This window comes from Hylobates moloch, unplaced genomic scaffold, assembly GCF_009828535.3.
Source record: "Hylobates moloch isolate HMO894 unplaced genomic scaffold, HMol_V3 SCAFFOLD_3, whole genome shotgun sequence".
NCBI lineage: Eukaryota > Metazoa > Chordata > Mammalia > Primates > Hylobatidae > Hylobates > Hylobates moloch.
Genome location: NW_026652278.1, coordinates 83,280,067 through 83,301,435, shown reverse-complemented (window position 1 = coordinate 83,301,435; position 21,369 = coordinate 83,280,067). Strand labels below are relative to the sequence as shown.

General features: G+C 40.2%; 1 protein-coding gene across 2 annotated transcripts in view; it reads left to right on the top strand.

The window, feature by feature from the left end:
- The window catches only part of LOC116460897 (DNA excision repair protein ERCC-6), a 91,589-nt gene that overhangs the window by 41,652 nt on the left and 28,568 nt on the right, over window positions 1-21,369 (top strand). For both annotated transcript variants that reach the window (XM_032142213.2, XM_032142221.2), the window contains exons 8-11: window positions 4,989-5,124; window positions 14,752-14,922; window positions 15,400-15,576; window positions 19,504-19,620. In XM_032142213.2, the coding sequence (XP_031998104.1) occupies window positions 4,989-5,124; window positions 14,752-14,922; window positions 15,400-15,576; window positions 19,504-19,620 (601 nt within the window). The remainder of the gene's footprint in view (window positions 1-4,988; window positions 5,125-14,751; window positions 14,923-15,399; window positions 15,577-19,503; window positions 19,621-21,369) is intronic.

Genomic DNA, 21,369 nt, shown 5'->3' with positions numbered 1-21,369 from the left:
GAACATTGAAATGGAAACAGTGTCTCTGTGATACCAAGAAACTTCACGGTAAAAGAAGTTTGATTTGTTATTTTAAAAAAATGTGTGTTGTATGTGTGTTTCTAGAGGACAGAGAAGCATATTGCTTATGGTTGATAAACATCTATACTGGTTGCTGTGTTCCCCGTTCATAATGGATACGCCACCTTCTTTTCACTTTGCCATTCATATTATAATGATAGGCCCCTCAATCTTATAATGAAAAGGAAATAAATTGACTTTTCAAACTCAGTTAATTTTTTAAAGTCTTGGATATCATTTTGTTAATTCCTAATGTTATTAAATTTGATAAACTTTCAAGGATAAATATTTTACTTTGTAGTTCCTGGTAAGTTCTGGGTATGACTAGCAGATTTCCATCCTGCAGGTTGATATATTTGACCATGGAGCTATTGGCTTTCCCTAAATTTATTAGGTAATCAACGGTAATCAAAGATTAAAGGAATTGTAGTCTGTTTGGTAATTGATGCTAATCACTGTAGTACACTTAGCCATTACTCATGTTCATCTCACTGGCATTAAGAGTTAGGAAAGGGTGGTTCAGTTGACGATGTGACTGTTAATGGAGTTGATTGTCCTGCTGCGGTCCAGCAACAGTCTAGGTCTGCTCCTAGATCTCAACTCAGCGTGAAAATCTCCAAATTTTTCTACTAAAGGGGAAAATGGCAGAAATTAAAGGGCATCATGATAATGCCAGATAGATGTTCAGCCAGAAGAATATACTAGCCTTAACTAACAAAATGTGAGTCATCAATGTAGCAGTTTGCAGAAGGCACATTATAAAAGAGAAAAAAATATTATATAACCTGAAAAAACATATGCATGTGTTTATGCTTATTTGAATGTGAGTTTGTTGTAAAAATATTTTAGACAGCTTTTGATTGGTGGTTTCCTAATCCCTGCTAAGTGCATATTGATGATAACTCTTTTATTCCCCTTGGAGGATAGAAAGAAGCTGGTGCATTTAATCCTTTTAGAAAGGCTTGCTGCCATGGAAGGGGCCAGGCAGAGTCCTACTCTCCTCAGGGAGCTCGAGGGGTGCCTGGACAGGCCCTGCCTTGGTGAGGAACATGGCTTAGAAACTCTGTAGGAAGAGTGTCAGAGTCTCTTGTAGCTTCTGGCTTCTTGTGGCCTGGCCCTTTCCACCCAGTTGAAGGGCAGGGACAGTGACTGTAGCTGGAGGCAGGGAGGGTTTCAAAGTGGACATAGATATTTTGTCACGTTGGAGTATAAGGGTAGGCCTCATTTAAGTTAGGGCTTGACCAAAATTTCATTGTTTTTCTATAGAACTACAAATTATTTTTCAGTTGTGTAGTAGATGATTTTTAATATTTCAAGCACTGTACGATTTACTCTTTAGTTATTTGTAAAGATTGTATTTTGTTTGTTTGTTTGTTCTGAGACAGAGTCTCGCTCTTGTTGCCCAGGCTGGAGTGCAGTGGCGCAATCTCAACTCACTGCAACCTCCGCCTCCCGGGTTCAAGTGATTCTCCTGCCTCAGCCTCCCAAGTAGCTGGGATTACAGACAGTCACCACCATACCCGGCTAATTTTTATAGTTTAGATAGAGACAGGGTTTCACCATGTTGGCCAGTCTCAAACTCCTGACTTCAGGTGATCCACCCGCCTTGGCCTCCCAAAGTGTTGGGATTACAGGTGTGAGCCACTGTACCCGGCCAAAAATTGTTTTAAATTCAGGAATAATTTATTTCTGAGCTCTAGTAAGAAAACAAAAATCACTTATAATACCCCAACTCTGAAATGATATCTTTTAGCATGTTGATATATTTTCTTCCAATCTTAAAAAATGTTTTAATTTCATAAAGCCAGCATTCATTAATTGCTTGCTATTAGGTAGGCACTGAGATCATTTGAAGAAGAGATTATCTCTGCTGTCACAGAGTTTAGGGAGGATCTCATACAATTACAGTAAAGGTGATTTGTGTTACGTCAGGGTTAATGTGGAGTGCACTAAGGAAGAGTCCTTAACTTGTTTACAGAGAAAGGGACAGGGAAGGCTTTGTCGAGGAAGCTAGAGATCTGAATGTTGAGTAGAAGGTAGCTGGAGGGGTAAGAGGGTAACCAGGACAAGGTGAAGGTCGATTGGAGGAAGGGAAGACGGTTCAGGCTGGTGGGCTGCTGGCCACAGGAGCAAGTGGTAGGATAATGGCAGTGAGAGGTAAGGCAGGAGAGATGAGCAGAGGTCAGTCTTCGTGGCCTCGTAGGCCACGTCCAGGTGTTTAATCTCTGTCCCAAGAGCAGTGGGCAGCCATTAGAGGCTTTGAAGTGAGGGGATGAGGAATTCAAATTTTACTGTTCGAAATAATCATCCTCGGAGATGAAGTAACCCAGATGAGAGAGGAGAGTGGCTGGAGCTGGCATAGCAACAGTGTAGACGGAGAGACATGGTGACTGAAAGGATTCAGGAGGTAAAAATGATGTAAACTCAGTGTAGGTTGCTCATGGTGGAGAGCAAGCAGGTCTGCTCAAGGATGAGGCCTAGGTTTCTGATTTGGGCACCTGGACAGTGGGAGACAATTCTTTCCATTGGTTTGGAAGCATGGGGACAGGGGATAGCCAGGTAGGGGAGGATGGTGTGTGGTGCTTTGGGGATATCGGCAGTGAGATATCTAGTGTGTGGTGGTTTGGAGTTCAGAAGAGTGATCTGGGCTGGAGACTTAGATTTGGCATTACCAGCATCTAGAATTGAAATTGTGGGAATTAGTGAGATAGAAGGGGTAGTGTATACAGTGGAGTAATGTATGTGCATTTTGCTTCACACAGTCAACATCTTTGTGGGGCAGGAAAAGGGAGTGGAGGGGAGGAATGACAGTGTGCGGAGTGCAGTGACTCTGCTCCAGGTGTGTGAGAGGCAGGCGTGTGGCCCTGTGATGCCCTCAGTCAATCCCAGTTTTTAGTTGCCTCTTGTAGCATGAGCTGAGTGTTGTTGAAGAGGTTGCCACGGTTAGTTTTGACTTCTGCTTAATTTTCATCTTATGCACTGACTGGCACCCAAGCCCCAGCAAGACTGAAGGTAAATTGGCTACAGTAATGGGAGTGTCGCTTGTGGAGATACAAGCTGAAGAGCTTAGCTAAAGGGATTGGTCTCAAACAAGAAAAGGGACACTTGTCCCTTTGTCCCAGAAGGGCAGGAGGAGTGCAGATGCAGACAGGGAATACAGTGTAGGATGTATCAGGATATTTGACTGCACCTAAGTGAAACCTGGCCTCAAATTGGGTTAAACATTCACAAATGTATGGTACCCCTAGAAACCTACAGAGGGGGAGGCTGTGGACACAGCATGATCAGCAGCTCAATGATGTCTTCAGGGACCCAGATACTTTAATTTTTGCCTAAGGCCAGGTCTCCTTGTAATGATTAGATCTCCTTATCACTGTAACCCAGAGACCATTGGTCTGTACGTGTAGCCAGAAAGACGAGGAGAAAAAAGTCTCTCCCAACCCAGAATGTAATTCTTCCTTACAAAGTTGGTCAGTCTTGCCAGGCCAGCTTCATGGACTAGTGAGAGTTTCAGGGGAGTACCATGCACTGACAGGTTATAGATGAGCCAGGATTCCTGCTCCTGAGCCAGGCAGTGGTCAGAGTCCCATAAACTGTGTGTCTGCAGGAAGGAAGAAGGAGGGGCACCTGCAGAGATCTGATTCTTCAGGGAAAAGAGAGAGGGGAATGGATGTTGAGACAATGGCCACAACCAGTTTCTCTACCTATACCTATGTCTAAGGAAATCGGGGTGATCCCATAAATAATTTAAAAAAATTATGCTGAACATTTTTCTAGTTTATTAACTTCTTCAAAATGATTTTAATAGTTATATGATATTCCATCTTATTTAACAGAATCTTATAGTATTTTCTATATGGTCTTGTTCTAAGCACTTCACAGATGTTAACTGATTTAATCTTCATAATAACCCTATAAGATCAATACTGTTATTATTCCCATTTAAAAACGAAAAACTGAGGTTCCCAGAGGTTAGTGTGCCCGAGATCATACAATGTGTGCAGAGCTGGATTCAGATCCAGACAGTGCCCCTAACCACTGGCCCATGCTTTGTTAAAGAAATGGGATAGTTCATTCAGCTTTCCTCTTCTCCATGGGCATAGGTAGCACCCATTTTTTCTGCAGTATAAAGAATGCTCCAGTGTGTATCCCAGTGTGTAAATGTTTGTATTGGGATTGCTCGGTCAATGCATGAGTGTTGTTAAGGTTCTTAATTTTGCTGCCCAACTACCTGCCCACACAGCAGTGCCAGCTCGTACACTGTCAGTGTGGGCTTCCCAGGAGAGAACACTCGCTGGGATGCTTCTCCATGGTGCTTTCGTGGTGTAGAGGAGCAGGCAGGGTGGTGTAGTGAGGACAGGCTGCCATAAGTGAAGACTGGCTGCTAGGCAGCCCCCTGTCCCCTGGTAGCCGTGTCACCTGGGCCGTGCCAGCCTTCTGAGCCCCCATCAGTGGAGCATTTCTGGCCTGCTTGCTTCCTAGGGCAGTGAGATTGAAATTCTGTGGCTTGAAAACTCTTGGTAGACTATAAAGCTTCAGACAAATTTAAGATCCTATTATGTTCACTTAGGTTAAGATACACTGTATAAAAACTTCGCTAATCTGTAGTAGAAGGGAAGAGTATTTTTGTTAAATAATATTTGTTTGGTTATCTTTTATGTTACTATAGATGTTATATCTCTTAATATATTATTTAGTGTTTTCTCTTAACACCTGTATCCACTAATTGATGAATGGGATTATGGAGATTTTACTTACTGGATTTTAACCTCAGTAACTTTTTCTTAAAGAAAATATCAATAAATTTCCATAGTTAGTATTTTTTTTTTGAACTAAGTTTTTGTTTGTTGTTTTGGGGGATCTTTTGAGCAGTTGATGACTGTATATGCTTTTTCATGGTTGTTTTCTTCTTGGACCTTTGGATGCAGGTTTGAGGGGTTGGGTCCAACTGTAATTGTCTGTCCAACAACAGTGATGCATCAGTGGGTGAAGGAATTTCACACGTGGTGGCCTCCGTTCAGAGTGGCAATTCTACATGAAACCGGTTCCTATACCCACAAAAAGGTAACATAATATTTCAATACCTTTTTGTTTTGTTTTAATGCCCTTAATCTTACATATTTGGTTTTTCTCTGATCCATGTGTTTCTCAAATGTATGTTCCTGTCTTTTTTCCTGCATTTAAAGTTATTTTATTATTATTGACTGACTTTAGAGCTCTGTGTTTTCAGAACAGTTATAAATGTAGGTCTTATTGTTTTAACAGTCTGTGGTGGTGTTGTGACAATGTCTGTTGTCCAGTGAAATACGAATCATCTCAGGGCACAAGCCTGGCAGTGTGGGTTGGAGTCATAAGTCAGGTGGCTGCGTCCAGTAAGGAGAGACTTTGGGCATTAGCGGCTTTAAACAGTTTTAGGAAGGTGGATACAGAAGTAAAATAACAGCTCTTAATTGGTAAATGCATTTGTTAGTATGCATTTAACCTTCCATTTTGAGAATTTCACAAGTATTGTTGCTTTTTAGTTGTGTTTTGTTCCCTGAATCCTTGATCGTCACGTATTGACAGTTGTATTTCTTCACTTAGAGTTTGGTAATATCACAGCATCAAAAAGGAGCTTTATCTGTGCTCTTGTGGGTAGCATAGATACGTTGTATTCTTCCTTTTTTCTTCTCATCTGTCTAACCATCCAGACTGTGCGCTCTGTTGAGTAGGGACTGTGTCTGATTCATTTTTGTATCCCAGGTGACCCATAAGCATTTGCTGAATAAATAATAATCACGCAGTTTCAGTGTGAATTTGCAGGTTACATTATTGGGGAGAAGCAGCAGTCTCTTAGGAGCTAGTTCTTTCTTTCCTGAGTCTTCTGAGCTCTTGAGTGAGTTCTCGGGGCCCAGGAAAGCAGTGCCGGCTACAAGGGCTATGGAGTGTTTGCCTCATGGAGTCAGATGCATGGGGACCACGAAACTCCAGGATTCCTGTTGTGTTTGTGTTCGTGGAAAAGCAAACTTTTGATAGAAGTGACTCAGAAAAATCTATCGTTTGGTAGCACAAATAAGGCGAGATGGAATTTTGCTTACACTGTTATTGTTAAAACCAACTGACTGTGCCCAGAATTTTAAGTGATAAATGGAAAATAAACTGGATAAGATAATTAATAAATTAGGGTAAATGCTGTGAGTTATAAAAAGTGATTTTTAGCAGTATGAAGATAATAACAGTTTAGATTGTTGTCTAGTCAAACTTTAAATTGTTTGTCAAACCTTAAACTATCCTGTCACTACCCTTGTAAAACATTTGTGGTTCCTTTTTCATTTCTGTTATCTGTTAACATCTCTTAATGTTTTGTGCTGTAAAATCCTGTAGCAGGACTCATTAGCTGATGTTTGCCTTATAAAGGCAATTTAAAAAAATGTGATTCCTTTCATTTTCTTTTGGGGTAGTAAAGTGTGTGTATTGGACACCTTCACCTGGATCATGGCTTGCCTCCAGTTCCTTTGTCACCATTGGTTGACAAACTGCCTTCATGTAAACCACATACGTGGACTCGTTATGGAAATAGAATTGATAGTAAACTTGGTGAAATTTGCCTCCTTAACTTTGGAGGGCAAACTTTTAAGAAGAGATATTTCACTTTTAGTTGCAGTGGTTTTACCTTCTGAGGTTGTTTTACCTTCACAGACACATGCATACATATGGTTGTTAATAATTTTTTCAGTGTTTTACAGTTTACCAAGGACTCTAACTTGAAGATTCTTAATTAACTTTTGAGGAAAAACAGCATTACACTTTTCTTGTGTTTTTACTCAAACTCTTAACTCTTCCTACTGTTCCTTTTCCATTATAAAGTATCTTAGATCACTAAAGATGTAAACTGTTAGGCAAAAGATCAAAAATATGTACTTTTATATGTATCAAACTACATTCTTAACTTAGAAGCCCTATATTTATTACTTTTTATTAATGTTAATATTGGCTTATTATTTGTGGTGATGACACATCGGAAATGTATTAATAGTTCCTTTCCATAGGCCTTACTATTGACATTTCTAAGATCATACCTTTGGTTTCTGGATTCAACTACTGAAGGGGTATTTGCTTCCTCTGCACCTTTGATCTTCTCTGTATGTGCAGATCTTTGTCACCACACATGCATACCTGCTGGCTTACACGTGTGTTAAATTACAATAGAGTCTGTGTTTCTTATTCATATTTCAAAAATTCTGTTTATGGTGATTTGTCCTCTAACTCAGCGTCTAATGCCTGACTTCCTTATCAGCTGTGACTTCTTTTTACAGTGGATGAGCTTTCTGTGCCCACCAGCTGTCCTGTCTAAATTTAATAATAGTACTCTGACATTGGGACATTCAATACTGGATGTATTAGGAACAGAGAAGAGAAGAGAATTTCTCTTTAGAAATATTTAAAAGAGTAATAATGCCAGAATTGTTTTGCTCATCATTCAAGTAGATTATCTTTATTTTCCAAATGCTTTGTTGTAGCTGGTATGACATAAATTTTGAAAATTGGCCGGGCGTGGTGGCTCACCCCTGTAATCCCAGCACTTTGGGAGGCCGAGGTGGGTGGATCATGAGGTCAGGGGTTTGAGACCAGCCTGGCCAGCGTGGTGAAACCTTGTCTGTACTAAAAATACAAAAATTAGCTGGGTGTGGTGGCACACGCCTATAGTCCCAGCTACTCGGGAGGCTGAGGCAGGAGAATCTCTTGAACCCGGGAGGCGGAGGTTGCAGTGAGCCTAGACTGCACCATTGCACTCTAGCCTGGGTGACAGAGTGAGACTCTGTCTCAAAAAAAAAAAAAAAAAAAAAAATTTGAAAATTTTTCATTTGGAAAAATATCAGATGGTCAATTTCTTAGTTGAGCACATCTATCATTCTTCTTCCTCAAGTTGCCCTTTAGCTTCCCACCTCTCTTACCCTTTGATCCTATGTTATATTTGTTAATAGTCTCTGATTGGCAGCATAATTTAGAATTGTCAAATGTACACCCAGCAGCCATGCAAAAAAATATACAACTGATAGTTTCAACCAAATGATGAAATCTGATAAAGAAATTTTTAGGCTTCTGAATCTTTTTTAATGGTCACTTGAAATCTCATTTAATAAAAGTTTAAGATTTCCTTTTTCTGATTATATTTTGTGATCCTTTTTTCTAATATAGAGCAACTTTCATGTGAGTTGATTAATATTTATTTGTTAAAACAACCGTAAACACTGCATTTCAGGTGTTTGATGTTGCTAGGGCTCAAAAAAAAAAAAAGGATGTTTTTAACTAACCTTAAAAAGCCAACTGTTTTCTTGGGGAAAGAAAATATAGTAAATGAAGAGATAATGAAAGAAGGCAGTCTTATGATACCTATCCCATAACTCACAGTAGGTGGTGACACCTTTAGCACTGTCTTGTAAAGTTTATTTAATGATTAAGGATCCTTTTTTCAATTTATTGGAAGATACATAATGATAAATTGCTTATGTTCTGAAACAGTTGTCTGTCTCCTACCTTTTTTTGCTATGTAGGCTCTGGTAGTTCTGTAACATCTTAGGTAATTTAAAGAGTTTTGTTTCATTTTGATCAATTCATGACATGTAGATGCGTAAGAGTGGGAAAAGCAACAAGAGCATGCAGTTTTAAGCGTTTTGGTTTTGTGCTTACAAGACCAGGGTTCGAATCTTGGATCTGCTGTTTTATAACTTTGCAAGCTTGGGCGAATCACTTGCCTTTCTGAGCCTGATTTGATCACCTATAAAATGGGTAAGTTTTGGTAAACTTGTGAGGACTTTTTGGGTTAATATGTATGTATGAAGAGCTTAGTGTGGTCCCTAATAGGTAATATTTACTCAGGTAATTCTTGCTGTTGTTAGAAACAAAGAATATTTGGGCCTCTTCACCTCAGTAGTTGGGAAAAGAAAAGATGCTGAATGAGGCATTGCTGATTGACTCAATATGTAGTCTAGAGAGAAGGTACACATCTACTTTATCAAAAATGTTCATGGTCATTCAACATCATCTAGACCTTTTATTCTCATGTTCAGATACATTTGGCCCCAAATGGAAACAGTGAAGTGCAGGGTGTGGTTAAAAAAGCAAATAATGGCCTGGTGCGGTGGCTCACACCTGTAATCCCAGCACTTTGGGAGGCTGAGGCGGACGGATCACGAGGTCAGAAGATCGAGACCATCCTGGCCACACGGTGAAACCCCGTCTCTACTAAAAATACAAAAAATTAGCCAGGCGTGGTGGCAGGTGCCTGTAGTCCCAGCTGCTCGGGAGGCTGAGGCAGGAGAATGGCGTGAACCCAGGAGGCAGAGCTTGCAGTGAGCTGAGATCGCGCCTCTGCACTCCAGCCTGGGTGACAGAGCGAGACTCTGTCTCAAAAAAAAAAAAAAAAAAAAAAAAAAAAAAAAAAAGCAAATAACACAAACACTTGGCCATCTGATGAAACTCCCATCAACATGTTCTTTAAAAGGGCCTGTTTTCTGAAACACTAGAGCAAAAAGATGTGGCTTTTAAAAAAGCTAGAAGGGAGTAAAAAACTTTAAAAAAAAAAAAAAGAAAGAGGCCACATTATTCCTCAAGCATCTGAAATATTTCAGACACATTCTAAGTACACAAATTATAATAGAATGCAAAGTGATATCATTCCTATTAACTTTAGAGTCAGCGTATACATCTTATAGAAGACATGATAGATGCTGGGCTTGTTCTGCGAGGTATGTTGTAAAATTGTGTTGCTGGAGCCCTTTTTTTTATTATTGTCAGCACAAATCCTTGTTTATTAAAGATTTAGCTTGAAGGAAATTTTAATTAATTACAGGTGCAGTAAATCCTGCCTAGGAAGCGGCTGTACTGTGTTTCCTGTGAATGGCCTTCATGTGCCTGTGCTTCACTCCTCTCCCCGCCGCCTGACAGTGTGATTTATGGCTGTTGTTTTCCACCAGTCCACTGTTTGCCCTCTAGGAGGGATTGGTCTCTTGAGCCTCCATAATAACAGCAGCACTTTCACAGACATCTTTTAATGACAACAGCACTGCATTCAGTAAGTCAGGCTAATTGCAGATGTACCCTATTAATTGCAAAAACTAGGAGAGGTTACATATTTTACAAGCTTTTAATTTGAAACCGCCCGAGATGATTTGTCTTAAGTGTTTGGATAGAGACGTCCATAATATTCAACAATTCACCATTATTGAAACTCCAGTCTAGGCAGCTATAGAATTCTGCAGTTGAATCAGGTGATAACAAATAGTCTTAGATGGGGTTTTGCCCAGTGGCTAAGTGGAGATTATATTTTCAATTGGGACATTTTGAACAATTTCTTGTTCTTTTTACATAAGCATCTTTTTAATTCTTGTTAATCATTAATACATCTTCCTGAACACAGTCGAAGTTTTGTATTTCTATAGCTAACATTTCTATACCTATAATAATATTTAGAATTTTCCAAATAAATTTCAATCCTTAAGCAAGCATAAGAAACTAAACATCATTCCAGTGGTATACATTTGGGAAGCTTGGTGCCTCATTTGGTAACTGTGGGAAAGTTCCAGCTACACTAGGTGATGTCCAGAATTCATTTTGGCTTTGGCTTCTAAGGGTCATAGGTCTGACCAGGTGAGGTGCTGGAGGTGGATGGTTTTTCTCTGGGCAGACTACTTTCTTCACTGGCACCAGCAGCTGAGTGGGGCTGGTGGCGAGGGAGTCCTGAGGGAACCCGTACGTGTGTTTTTAAGGCCGTTGTGCACCCCAAGGTGTTTATTGCTGTATTCTTGTGAGGTCAAAAGTCAGGAAATGGTTCTTTCAGGTGTGGCCTTCAATATGGTATTGTGCAGGTGTCGAATTTTGTGAATGGGAAGATGGAAGATGAGTAGTCATAATAGTAATAAAAGTATGGCACACACCTGTCAAATTATTAATAGGTCCAGGGATTGTGGTTATTCTCTGCAGCAATTGTATTAACTCTTTGAATGTTACATGAATTACAACATATGAGAAGACAATGTCTCTTTATTTTCTTCCTTCAGATTTTCTTAGCCTTTCTTGTACCCTTTTATACTCTGTTGAATTAAAACACATTTTAATCCTAGTTCTTTAAGAAGATATAAAATTACCATTTTTTGAAGATGTTGAATTTTATAAAATTTGTATTAGATGATTGTGATTACATGAATTATATTAGGCTTCCTGATAGCTATTCTTGTATTCCTGTGATAAGCCTTTATTAGGTTAATATATTACTAGGTTTTATCTGTAAAGTAGTGGATCTCTAGTTTAGAGGCGTGTATGCATACTCGTAAGTGTGCTGTGTCAGTTTTGAAAACAGGGTTTGCTAGCCTTGTAACAATGATTGGAATCCATTTGTTTTCTGTATTTTGGAACAATTTCAGTAATAGGATCTATTCCTACTTTACTCATAAAACCCCTTTGGGTCTGATAGACTTTTGGTGAGAAGAATATAACATCTTTTTCACATTGTTCAGTATTGGTTTGTTCCGTTGGTCTGATTTTTCTTGGGTCCATTTTTGCAACGAACTTTTTAGCTATCATATCTGTCAAAATGTTCAGATTTTGTGGCATGTATATTGGTTAACACTTTTGTATTCTCTACATCTGTAATTGTGTTCCTTTGACATTTCTGATGCTGTACATCTCAGTCTGTTCTTTGGCTCACTTTTCAGAGGTTTGTTTGGTTTAGTCTTTCCAAAGAGTTATTATTATTTTGCTTTATCAATTCTACCAGTTTTTTTAATACCCACTAATTTTTATCTTACTAATTCTCTCATTTTCCTTTTTTGGGAGGCTAAGTTGACTGCTCTTTTTGATTTCAGCTTTTCTTAATAGAGTGTTTGTAAAGAATGAATATTCTTTGTATAGTCTAAAGTGCTGCTGATCACTGTTAAAAGGAGCTCTGATGGTGATACTCAAATCCTTTGCATCCTCTTTGTAAATGTTTTGTTTTCTTTGATCTGACTTTCTCTCAGAGAGGCTGTGGTCAGCTCTCTGGGTAGGCTGTGGGTGTGTCATTTTGACAGCTCTAAGGGCCCTGCTTTTGTGTTTATTGCTGGTGTTTTGGTAGGTAAAGGTTCATGGTTCTTTTTTCTTATTGTGGCATCCCCATTAAAATATAAAATATCCCTCTTTCTGTTCACTCCTTTTTGTTTCATATTTATATTGCTAATCCTGCCCTTTTTTGGTTTGCATTTATTTGATATATCTTTGATAATTCCCATATTACCACTTTCAGTGCCAGTCAGGTTTGGGTCTCTTTTAAACAGAAGGCTAGGTTTTTGCCTTACCCAGTGGAATGTCTCCCTGTTAATAACTCACTGTCTTGTGGTGGGTTACTAGGTTTAGTTTGAAACCTGGTATTTTGTTTTCTGTTTTCTATTGTCCTGATTTTTGCTATTTTCTATTATTTTCCCCTGTAATGGTTTGATATTTCTACATTCTATTTATTTTCTAGTATTTATGTGGAAGTAGCAACTGTTATACTCAGTAATCAGCATAAAGTTTTGGCAAATGTATTTTATCATATTTTTCTCACATGGTTAAGAATTAAACATTATCTATTGCCTTTGTCCCTTTCTACCATTGGACAGGGGGGAATTTTTAGTCCACTTTTATTTTCCCTTAATCTCACTCCAGCTTTTATGAAACTAAACAGGAATTACAGTAACATTTAAAAATACATACCTTTTAATATTTTAGATCCCTTCTTAACAGTTTCATTCATATTTAAGTGTTCAATATTTAGGCTTTGTTGTTATGCTTTAATGATTTATTTTAAATGCTATGTATATCACATATAATCTTCTTTTTAAACTTTTTCTTTTATATTTTAGTAGGAGGTAGTGTAGCCTAATATCAATAGTACTAGCTTTGGATTTGGCTGCCTTTCTCCATTTGAATTCTGACTCCACCACTTAGCAGCTGCATGACCTGGTACATTAGTTACCATCTCCAAGCCCCAGTTCCCTCATCTGTAAAATGGGGTTAGTGATGGCCCCTCTGTCCTTCCTTGGGGAGCTGCTGTGAGCATGGTCTGTGGTGAGAATGTGGTGCAGGAGCATTGCTGTCTTTCCTTCTTCAGGGCATGGCATCTGTGCATGCCTTCTCTTTGTCCACGACTGCGCCACTCCACTGTCTGGGTACAGTGCATTGTAGCTAGCCAGTCTCTTGGTGACTGATCTTCCAAGTCCTTGCCTATCTGAAGCTGGAATTTGTTTATTTTCTTCGTCAAGCATGACTGCCAGTTTGGATTGATGTAGAATCCATGGTCACCACTTTTCCTTCTTAGAATTATGTAAAAATTTTCCTCTTTGCCTTCGGACATTTTTAGTGTTGCAGAAAAGATGTCTGATGCAGGCAGTCTTTTTCCTCTGAAGGGAATATTTTCCTTTTCTGTTTTATTCGGACTAGAATCTATGATATTTTCTCCTTATTTTTAAAAATATTTTTCTCTTTTGAGTCAGGATCTTGCGCCGTTGTCTAGCCTGGAATGCAGTGGTAAGATCATAGCTCACTGTAGACTCTAACTCCTGAGCTCAAGGGATCTTCTTGCCTGAGCCTGCTGAGTAGCTGGCACTGCAGCTGTGCACCACCATGCACTGCCAATTTTTTTATTTTTTTTAGAGACGGGGTCTTGCTTTGTTGTTCAGGCTAGTCTTGAACTCCTGGCCTCAAGCGATCCTCCTCCCTCAGCCTCCCAAAGTGCTGAGATTACAGGCATAAGCCACTTTGCCTGGCTGTTTTTATTTATTTTTGGAATTCAGACATCTACTAAGATATGTCTACAGATACGTCTTTTTCTTAGTGTCTCTGCCTGACACTCTGGGAGGTGTTTTGTTCTGTAGATTCAAATCTCGGCTCCATTTATGGAGATTGTTTTCTATCATTTTCTTTTTTTTTTTGAGACAGAGTCTGACTGTCACCCAGGCTGGAGTGCAGTGGTGCCATCACTGCTCACTGCAGCCTTGACCTCCTGGGCTCAAGGGATCCTCCCACCTCAGCCTCCTGAGTAGATGGGACTACAGGTGCTTGGCACCACATCCAGCTAACTTTTTAAATTTTTTTGTAGAGATAGGCTTTCACCATGTTGCCTAGGCTGGTCTCGAACTCCTGGGCTCAAGCAATTCCCCCACCTCAGCCTCCCAAAGTGCTGGGATTACAGGTGTGAGCCACTGTACCCAGCTTTTTTTTCTATCATTTTAAAATCATTGCTTTTATATCCTTTTCACTCTGTCCTGGAATTCTTGTTATACGTTGTTAGAGATCCTAGATTTGTCTGCCTTGTCTGTTTGGATTTTCTCTTGTTTTCTTGCTTTTGTTTTAATTAATATATTTTCCATCCACATTGTTGTTTTAACAAGAATGGACACAAAGGATGTTTTGAAAAAATAAAAATAAAAATTTAATATATGTATATATTTATATATATATATATGTATTATAACTTTGTCATCTTTTTGAGAGTCTCCTTCCCCCAATAATGGCTATATTAGTCAGCGTTTACTACTTGCCAGGTTAACAAGTACACTTCCAGTGCTGATAATGTCTGTGATTGTGCATGTTGTATTTGTATTTGTGCATTTTTATAAAACACTTTAGATTGTGTCATGATTGAAAGGGTGTCACTTCTTATTTAAAACTGACTTTACCATTTTATTATGGTCTCAGGAGAAACTAATTCGAGATGTTGCTCATTGTCATGGAATTTTGATCACATCTTACTCCTACATTCGACTGATGCAGGATGACATTAGCAGGTATGACTGGCACTATGTGATCTTGGACGAAGGACACAAAATTCGAAATCCAAATGCTGCTGTCACCCTTGCTTGCAAACAGGTATGACCTCTTTTAACAAGGGTGATTTCCAGGTGGAGAAGAATATTTAATTCAGAATAAACTATCTGCTTTTAGTAACACATTTATTGAATCTTTCCTTGTGCCAACTGCACAAGGAATTTAAAATGTGCATTTTCCTCAATGCAGAAAACTCTTTATTTTTGCCCTTAATCATGTCTTTAATTCTGATTGTTCATGTTATTTAATGTCTCTTGTAGGGGCCAGTTGTTAGAATGTAACCAAACTCAACTCTATAGTATTCAACTTCAACAATAAGAAAAAATTCTTTCTCATTTTTTCATGTAAATGTAATTAAGGATTTGTAATTGCATAAAATGTGTATGTTTTGGAGAGTACCAAAATGATGCAAGAATGATGAATAAATGTGTAAATAATTTGCAGATGAGCGTTTTGGGGTAGGAATGGCGATTGCTAAAAGGTAAATTTAATAAAAAGTTGCTTCCTTTCCTCAAATAGTTTCGCACCCCTCATCGGATCATTCTGTCTGGCTCACCGATGCAAAATAACCTCCGAGAGCTGTGGTCGCTCTTTGACTTCATCTTCCCAGGAAAGTTAGGCACGTTGCCTGTGTTTATGGAGCAGTTCTCCGTCCCCATCACCATGGGGGGATATTCAAATGCTTCCCCAGTACAGGTAATATATTAGGACGATAATACTTTTGGCATTTTAATATTTAAAATGCTCCTATTAAATACTATAATTTGTAGCCAAGTCATTCAGAATGTAAGAAAGATGGCCAGGCTTATAAATTGGTATCTGGTTAAAAAAAAAAAAATCACAAAATTATCTTTGCTTGATCATATTTTTTCACTTTAAACATCATGAAAAATATTCAGAGAGGAAAGCCCTAGAATAAAATATCTCATTGTTTAATGGACATTAAACAGTTTTGGCATTGTTCCTGGGATGTTTAAAAAGATGTCACATGTGGTCAGAAGAGCAGTTGGAAATTATGAAACAAGGACAAATCAGTTTGGAACAGCATGTAATTTACTTCTGCAGATTGGGGTAGTGCATCTTATAAAGAAGTGGAGAAACTTAGAAAAGGGGACATTAGGAGGATGGGACTGTTCAGGGATGATTTAATGAGACATGCCCGTTAACCTGATTCTCGGAATGTAGGCCGTGGAGAGTGAGGGCATTCTTGATTAGGGCAATAGTGTGGATGCAGCCACCATATGTGGCAGGGTGCAGTGAAGAGACCCACTTGACTGGATTGGAGATGCTTGTGAGGGCATAGCTAAAAAGCTGTGGATGCTAGAACTGTGGGGCCTTGAAAGGGAAGCAGTGGCACTCGGGGAGGGCTGGGTTACTGAAAGTGTCTGAACAGGACTCTGGAGGACGCTGGTTCTCAGGGGTTCCTCAGGCTACAGGGTAGTCACAAGAGGGAGGCTGGCACTGAGTGACCTGCAGGAACCACTGGGGTGAGGGCCATGAGGACCTGGACCTGATCTTGGGTGGTGGTCTGAGAAAGATGGTGGGGCAGGAGACTCAAGTGGCATTTTTAGGCAGAACAAACAAGGTTTGTTAAAGGTTAATCTAACCTTTAATCTTAAAGGTTAAGATTAAAAGATTGTCAAAAACAATTTTAGTATCTTTTACATTTTGAGATTGAATGATTTTCAGTTAACTTTTGTAAGGAGTCTCTTTCTTTGAATCTCTGTTATACCGTTCTTTTTTTAAAAAAAAAAATTATTTTGAAATAATTTCAAACTTAACAAAAAGTTGCAAGAATTTTAAAAGAACAAACAAGAAAACCCTCTTAACACTTTACCCAGATTCACTGATTGTTAGCATTTTGCAAACATTTTGCCACATTGGCTTTACCATTCCTCCTCTCCCTCTCCCGCACCTCTTTCCATGTAGATTGACAGCTGAGGTTACTGTTTTCTAACCATCTGAGGGCAGGTTGCAGATCTGATGCCCCTTTCTCCAAATCCTTCAGTGTGTATTTCCAAGAACAAGGATCGCCTCTTACATAGCCAGTGTAAGCAACAAAATCAGAAGGAAGTTTAACATTGATAGGAGACTGTTATCTAGTCTATAATCACTCATGTTTTGTCAGTTGTTCCAGTAGTTTCCATGTCTCTAGTCTCCTTTAATCTGGGACTGTTTCTTTTGCCCTTCATTACCTTGACATTTTTAAAGACTATAGGCCTGTTAGTTTGTAGAATGTACCTCAGTTTGGGTTTGCCTTACATTTCTTCATGATTGGATTCAGGTTATACATTTTGACCGGGAATATCACAGAAGTGATGTGTCTTCCTCAGTGCATGGTATCTGGAGGAACATGCTGTCTGTTTGTTCCACTATGGGTGATGTTAACTCTGATTACTTTAAGGTGGTATTGGCCAGATCTAAACTCTGTGAGGTTACCACTTCTCCCTTGGCATTAATAAGTCATTTATAGAAAGATGATTTGAGAACATGTCATTATGATCTGTTTTTTTCCTTGAAGTTCTTGTTTCAGGAATTTGTGTACTTATCTTTCTCCTGTTCCTAGCGGGTGAGATCTTTGGAAGCAGAGTATTGGTTGTATTTGCTCCTTTTTGTTTGAGATCATGTTGCCTTGCATTATTGAATTCTAAGAAGATAGTCTGTGTGCCGGTATTTATTCTGTCATGCTGGTGCTAAAATGATGGCAGGGTCTGGAAACCAGAACCTTCCCATGAAGGTATTTCCAGTCCAGTAGGGGTGGGCACAGGGGAAAATGGCAAATAAACCTGGTCCCAGTACAGGGCAGTGAGCACTGTGAGCAGGGGAAATGCCCACTGTCAGAGCTTATGGGGCTCAGAGAGGCTTCCTGGAGAAGAGATGACTCACCTGGGGCCTGAAAGCTGAGGAAGGTGAGGGGGAGCATGTCAGCAGCCCAAATATAGACTGCTGCTGGGGTTGGCGTGCTCAGCTGGGGCAGGGCATGTGAGAACTGAGAAGAGCCTGCAGGGATGCCTAGTTGACCCTCTTTATTCCACACGCAAGGTTTTTGATTCTCAGTGTTCTGGTGACTTGCCTAAGGTCACTGTGCTCAGGAAGAGGCAGAGCTCTGCCTTGTCAGAATGGGAAGGAGCATGGGCATGCTCAGCAAGTTGTCTGTTTTCCACAGCATTGGGATGTGAGCATTGGTAGAGAAATCTAGCTGGATCCCTACCTTGTGTTTTTATGAATAGAGAAACAGACTGGGAGCCAGTTGGGAGTGAAACAGAAGATCATCTCCATGGGGTGGCATGCAGGAGAGAGCAGGAGCCACAGCCCGGCCGTTCCCCAGCCTAGCCCTGGTTTAGTTGACCAGCAGCTCCAACCAGCATGCTCGCTCTTCTGTGGAACGGGGTGTGGGTGGAGGGAGGATGTGGGGTCGGGGGCAGTTTTCTTTACAGACTGTACATTCGTGCTTCCTCGGTGGGACTATGTTTTTAAATTCTGAAATTTCATCATCTCTGTGTCAGAAATCATAATATGTACCTCATCATCATCTTCAAGGTGATTTTCATCGGTCTAAATGATATATTTAAGGAGTTATATATAACTAAGTCATTGATTAGTTGAGCTTCTTTTTTATGTATTATTCCAAGTAAAGCCTATTTTAATATTTACGCACATGCATTCACACAACAGATACACACACATACATATATGTGCATGAGTGAGGTATTTTTAGCATTCCTTAAGAATATTTTTTAACAAGTTAATTTTTTAACTTTTTTTCTCTGTGTGTGTGGTCAAGCTCTTTTTTATTATCATTCATTTTACAGCTGACTTTCTTAAATTTAAACTTTGGTTGGAATTTTTTCCACAAAATAGTAATTTACTAAGTTGTTAAGCCTATTTAGATTTTTTTTGAAGTAGCAATAATTTATTGACTACTTTGCCTATAAGTGAATTGCAGAGGGAGTGGTTTTCTGGGCTGTGGGACTTTTTTTTGTGTGTATATTTAGTACTCATCTCATGTGGCCGTGCTCCATTACAGAACCATATGCTGCATTTTAGGGCAGAGTGACCTTTCGTTTCTGGGATCAGAGGGCTCTTGTTGAACTTACTCTTGTAAGTCTCCAGTGGGCAGTAATCTCTGCTTATTGGCTGGCTGCTCCATCACTGCAGCTTTTCCCCAGAGTTAGCTTTTGATCTTCAGCTTTGCAGAGTTCCTTTGTAGCTTTTGGAGAATACAAGATCATAAACAGAGATTTGTACAAAAGCATTTTTTCCCCTAGGGCTGGTGGTCAAGAACCCAGTAAGTCTCTACTTTAGGGTTTAACTGTGTAGTAATAATTAAAGGAACGTGTACAAGAGAAATAAGGCACAAAATTATCAGTTTTTCTTTTGTTGTACATTTTGGTTAATGAGATAATTTTTTTAACTGATAATATTATGAAAGCTACCACCCCTTGGAGTATATGGAACTTATGCTAGCTTTTTCAAACCATTTTGCAATCATTTCCCACTGACTTTGTACTGCTGTTGGTTATTCTTTTTTTTTTTTTTAAGGAATGGAAGCAATTGAGAGGTAAGAACAAATGCGTTCCTTAAACATATATAGTAATGTTCCCTTCTCTGTTCTTATTAAAGGTCAAAACTGCTTACAAGTGTGCATGTGTCTTACGAGATACCATAAATCCATACCTACTGCGGAGAATGAAGTCAGATGTCAAGATGAGCCTTTCTTTGCCAGATAAAAATGAACAGGTCTGTAAATCCAGGAGTTAACAAAGCATTCCTAAAGCACAAGTGTGTCTTTCCTTTCACTCTGATTCTCCTCTGCGGGTGAGGGAGTCTGGTGAGGTATGATCCTGGAACTGTGGGCAGGCTAGGCCTGCTGTGGCATCTGCCCTCAGTGGATTCTTCTCAAGTCCACAGGCTTTGACCTCCCTCTTATTGACACATGGGTTCCTATAGCTACTCTTTTAAACATCTCCATTCTCCTTAAGCCCCTAATTCATTCATGCTACAAATTGTATTAGGTGCCAACCATATGCCTGTCATGATCCTAGGCTCTGAGATACAGCAGTGAACAAAGCAAGTTTTGTTCTCATGGGAACTCACATTTATTCTTGAGGGAGAGTGTCACAAAAAGGTATAGAAGATGTCAGGTGGCAGCATTAAGTGTGGAGACAAATGAAGCAGGGTTGAAGGATAAGCTGGGAATGCTGAGGGCAAGGATTTGGGTAAGTGGGCCGTTTATAAGGGTTGGTCAGAGAAGACCTTTGATGAACTGACACCTGAGCAGAGGCCTAAAGAAGGCGAAGGAGCAAGTCATATAGGTTTTGAAGGCAGAGCATTGCAGATGGTGGGCTGTGGCAGTGCTTTGGGGCCTCCATAGACAGCAGGGAGGCCAGTGTGGTCAGGGCTGGGAGCAAGGAGGAGGGTAAAAGAGGAGGAGCTAGCTGGAAAGACTGGGGAGGCTGGCACAGACAGGTGCATGAACAGAAGTGAAGGCCTGGGCGTCGGAAGGTGAATAGGGTGACCTGGAAAGGACCCAGTGTGTTTGGCCACTAGGAAGTCATGAGTGATGCCTCAGTGGCATCAACAGAGGTGCCCATGAGGCTTGCTCTGGGTGCAGGCTTCAGGAGTGACTGGAGGTGAGGAAGTGGAGGTGGGGATTGTACCTTATTTTCTCAGGGATGCCCCCATCTTCCACTTGGAGGCTAACAGGTGAGGCACTGTACTGAGGAGAATGAGTGGGTCTTCAGATACAGTGCAGAGGTTGAAGGGTTGCCCTCCATCCTGTACAGGAATGTCTTCCTCTGGAAATAAAGGAAAATGAGGTGGATGCTGAAGTAGAGACATGTTAGGGAGTGAAAACCAGGGAATCATGCCTGATCCTGGTAGGTTCAGGTTTGATTTTCATTTTGTTTTTATTTGTCTGATTGTTTTTAAGTAGAGGTTGAGACAGAGGTGCAGGTGGCTTGGGTGGTGAGGAGCATGGGCACAGTTGCTCTGGGCTTGTGGAAGATGCTGGGCGGGCATGCATAGAGGACCCCCTGGAGCAGGACAGGCCATGGCAGGACGCTGCCATGTAGGAGCTTTTCTCCAGCAGCACCGTCACTGACCATAGGCCTGCAGAAGACTGATGGTTGAGTTGACCTACCTTTGGAAGTTTACAGGGAAGATGCAGGGGGTTGAAAGGGGTCCAGGAGCCGGGCGCGGTGGCTCACGCTTGTAATCCCAGTACTTTGGGAGGCCGAGGCGGGCGGATCACGAGGTCAGGAGATCGAGACCATGGTGAAACCCCATCTTTACTAAAAATACAAAAAAAAAAATTAGCCAGGCGTGGTGGTGGGCGCCTGTAGTCCCAGCTACTCGGAGAGGCTGAGGCAGGAGAATGGTGTGAACCCGGGAGGCGGAGCTTGCAGTGAGCTGAGATTGTGCCACTGCACTCTAGCCTGGGCAACAGAGCGAGACTCCATCTCAAAAAAAAAAAAAAAAAAAAAAAAA